This window comes from Rhizopus delemar, genomic scaffold, assembly GCF_000149305.1.
Source record: "Rhizopus delemar RA 99-880 supercont3.1 genomic scaffold, whole genome shotgun sequence".
NCBI classification, from domain to species: Eukaryota; Fungi; Mucoromycota; class Mucoromycetes; order Mucorales; family Rhizopodaceae; genus Rhizopus; species Rhizopus delemar.
The window spans coordinates 4,207,944-4,211,401 of NW_027137827.1; the positions used below are offsets into that span (position 1 = coordinate 4,207,944).

The following is a 3,458-nucleotide window of genomic DNA, read 5'->3' on the forward strand; positions in this document are numbered from 1 at the left end:
ACATGTACGTGGTACAGACTGCTTCCCTTTTAAGGTAGCACAGACGGAGATAATGAATGTAAAAAATGACCGGTGCATTGGGACAGTTTTGGGAGCATATTGAAAAAATCAGAATATCTATAAAGTATCCATCCCCAACTTGCATACAATTACCAAACTGCATATATTAGCGCCGCAAACGTATCCGATGTCCTAATTATCATCTGCTGGGATTTTAAACTCCTACTCGGCTATAGCTCGCTCATTAAATCTCAACGTGAAACAAGTCCCAGAAGATATGGTATTTCAAGCTATTACTTTCCTTAAACAAGGTAAGCCGTGTTGTAGAACAGTAACTGATTGTAGTTGACATTAATAAATATATGTCTTAATACAAGATCATAATTAAAATAAAATATGTTTATTTGAATAAGATCATACAATCAATTCCAATTAAACATATTCTTTTAGAATATGCATTGCATTCATGAGAGTTCTTTGATAAGAAGAAGTATCAACTAAAATAACCAAATCCAATCCAATGCCAGAAATATTGCTAACCTTTCACATAATTGAAATAACGCGTAAGATAACGTTATTCAAATCAGTAAGAAATTCCCCAGAATAAAAGATAATCTATGACAGACATACAAAAGAACAAATGAAAAGTGTTCATAATCATAATTAGAGATAACACTTGCTAAAGTACCTGAAGATTAGAAGAACGATCACAATACAAGGTATCAAGCCACTCACTCAATAAGATATGAAATATTATAAGAGTGTGTAACCGTTGAATAGCAGAATAAGAGATGATTCTATTCAGATATGATTTTAACTCAACGTCTTACGACTAAGATGAGATTATATTAGTGATGGGATTTAAAGTTGATAAGATATAAAATAAGTTTCAAACTGGTTCATTGAATTTCTTGAGCCTTGAAATATGAACATTGATAATTGTTTTGCTGGAAGTTGTAACTTTCAAGCTGACAGTAGACTTGAGATTTACACTTGTGACAACAAAAGGACACAGCCAGTCAAGTATGAGCTTCCTAGGTTTTTTTGAAGGAGAGAGTGATTGATTGAATAGCGAAACCTTGCCATTAAGCTTGTAGAGGTTTTCTTTTCCTTGTAGGCAGTAATATTCATGATGTTGTCAACAATCTCAAATGCCAAGTTCAATCTGTTTTGCAGTTCAATTGTAAAGTTTTAAGATGATGATTGATGGTGTTCATATACCTGTTGATTTCCGAGTTTGATCAATGGAAATTTTGCATGACGATCATGGACAAGATAAAAAGGCGCATTAACAGTACTCTTATGAAGGGTATTGTTGTAAACAAATTGTATAATACGAAGTGTTAATTCCATTCAGTCTTGAGAGACGTCTGTTTTGTGTAAGTGAGAATCATTCAACGCAAAGTAGACATAAACCTTTCTCTAATTCCATTAGACTGAGGATAGTATGGAGGTGCAAATAGATTTTGAGAACCAAGCATTCCAGTGAGTTGTGTGAAGAACATTGAATTAAATTGAGTACCATCATCAGTAATAATTCCCTGTGATACACTATGACGAAGCAAGAACCGATTGTAAAAAACCTTGACTAATTCTTCTTGCGTTATAGAAGTAATAGGGTAGATCTCGACATATCTGGAAAAGCAATCAATAGTAACAAGGGTATACTTGTTTTGGTCGATGATTATAGGCAAAGAACCAAATAAGTTTAGAGTAACACGTAGAAAGGGAAAGTCCTTTGATGTACTACTCAGGTTGTAATCATGTAGTTCACTATCCTTTATAAATTGACATAGATCACAAGGTTTGTAAAAATGTTGAATTTCTTGGTCCATGTTCGACCACCAAAAGTGTTGTTGCTTGATTTTAGCCTTTGTTTTCTTGGACTCAAAATGACCATCAAAAGAAGAACTATGATAGAGTTTGCAGATGTCTTGAATATGCTCTTTTAATACTACTAGAAAAAGATCATTGTAGCGAATAGAACTTTTTGTTGAAAAGCACTTATAAAGTATATTGTCAGTTAGTATATAAGTGAGGTTGCTGTTCAAATTCTGCTTGATATCACTGAGGTTAGCATCACTCTCCTGGGCTTGAGACTAGTTTATATTAAGCTGTTCAGAATTTTCTTGAAGTACTTGGATTGTAGGTACTATTGGATGCTTGAAAGAGCATCAGCAGCAGAGTTAGCTATACCTGGGACATGTATGATTACGGATTGATAGCTTTGTAAGAGCATTATCCATCTCCTGATACGAGAAGAGACACCAACCTTGACATTTTGAATCCACTATAAGCTTGGATGGTCAGTGAAAATGTAGAAGAGCTTATGTTCTAAGAAGGGACAAAATTTCTTGATACCAAAGATTATAGACAAACATTCATGTTCGCAATCAGAATATTTTTGTTCATGGATAGTGAGAGCACGAGATGCAAATGCCTGTAGCATAATGGTAAAAATAAGAAAAGAAAAGGTAAAAACAAAAATAAAGAAACAGTTTGAGTACTTTTTGAGACTGATCTTTATTTCAGTTTAAGTTAAAGTAAAATTTGTTCTAATTGAAGGCAGGCATTTATATCTTATTGAGTGAGTGGCTTGATACCTTGTATTGTGATCGTTCTTCTAATCTTCAGGTACTTTAGCAAGTGTTATCTCTAATTATGATTATGAACACTTTTCATTTGTTCTTTTGTATGTCTGTCATAGATTATCTTTTATTCTGGGGAATTTCTTACTGATTTGAATAACGTTATCTTACGCGTTATTTCAATTATGTGAAAGGTTAGCAATATTTCTGGCATTGGATTCAATTTCTGATAAGAAGAAAAGATGATATTTTAGTTGATACTTATTCTTATTAAAGAACTCTCATTAATACAACACATATTCCTTTGGAATATGTTTACCTGAAGTTGATTGTATGATCTTGTTTAAATAAACTTGCATTTTATTTTATTTCAAGTATGATCTTGTATTAAGACATATATTTACTAACGTCAACTATAACCGGTTACTGTTCTACAACATATTGTTTATTAAATAAATGGTAATATAATGAATACAATTTATATGGGGATAATATATAAGCACACATATATACATGGTTAAAAAAAAAGAAAATTAGAAAAGTAGAATTTATAAGGTTTCTTTTTCTTCTTTCTTCTTCCTCTTCTTCTTTTGTATAGTTCATTATGTTATACTGCCGCCCTTCGTCTACCACCACCGCAGCATCTACATGTCAACAAAGCAGCAATAGCATTAAATATACCAACAATACAGCGAGTGATACCAGAGATAATTGTTTGGAAGAAACCAGCAATAGCACTAACCACACTGGAGATAAGAGAAGCAATCGAGTTTACAATACCACTTAGACAAGAAAATACAGATCCCATTATTATTTTTTTTTTATATTTGTATGTTTAATATATAATAGATATGCGTACAATCCACTTTG

The 3,458-nt window shown here is 32.5% G+C and overlaps 2 protein-coding genes across 2 annotated transcripts; both read right to left on the reverse strand.

Moving 5' to 3' along the window:
* Positions 1 to 1,394: 1,394 nt before the first annotated feature.
* Positions 1,395 to 2,205, reverse strand: RO3G_01620 (uncharacterized protein; the record flags this gene model as incomplete). Its single annotated transcript, XM_067656211.1, has 2 exons — positions 1,395 to 2,099; positions 2,197 to 2,205. The coding sequence occupies 2 exons, from the start codon at positions 2,203 to 2,205 to the stop codon at positions 1,395 to 1,397; spliced, it is 714 nt and encodes a 237-aa protein (XP_067512312.1).
* A 990-nt stretch (positions 2,206 to 3,195) lies between these two features.
* Positions 3,196 to 3,396, reverse strand: RO3G_01621 (uncharacterized protein; the record flags this gene model as incomplete). Its single annotated transcript, XM_067656212.1, has 1 exon — positions 3,196 to 3,396. The coding sequence occupies one exon, from the start codon at positions 3,394 to 3,396 to the stop codon at positions 3,196 to 3,198; it is 201 nt and encodes a 66-aa protein (XP_067512313.1).
* Between the last annotated feature and the right edge of the window lie 62 nt (positions 3,397 to 3,458).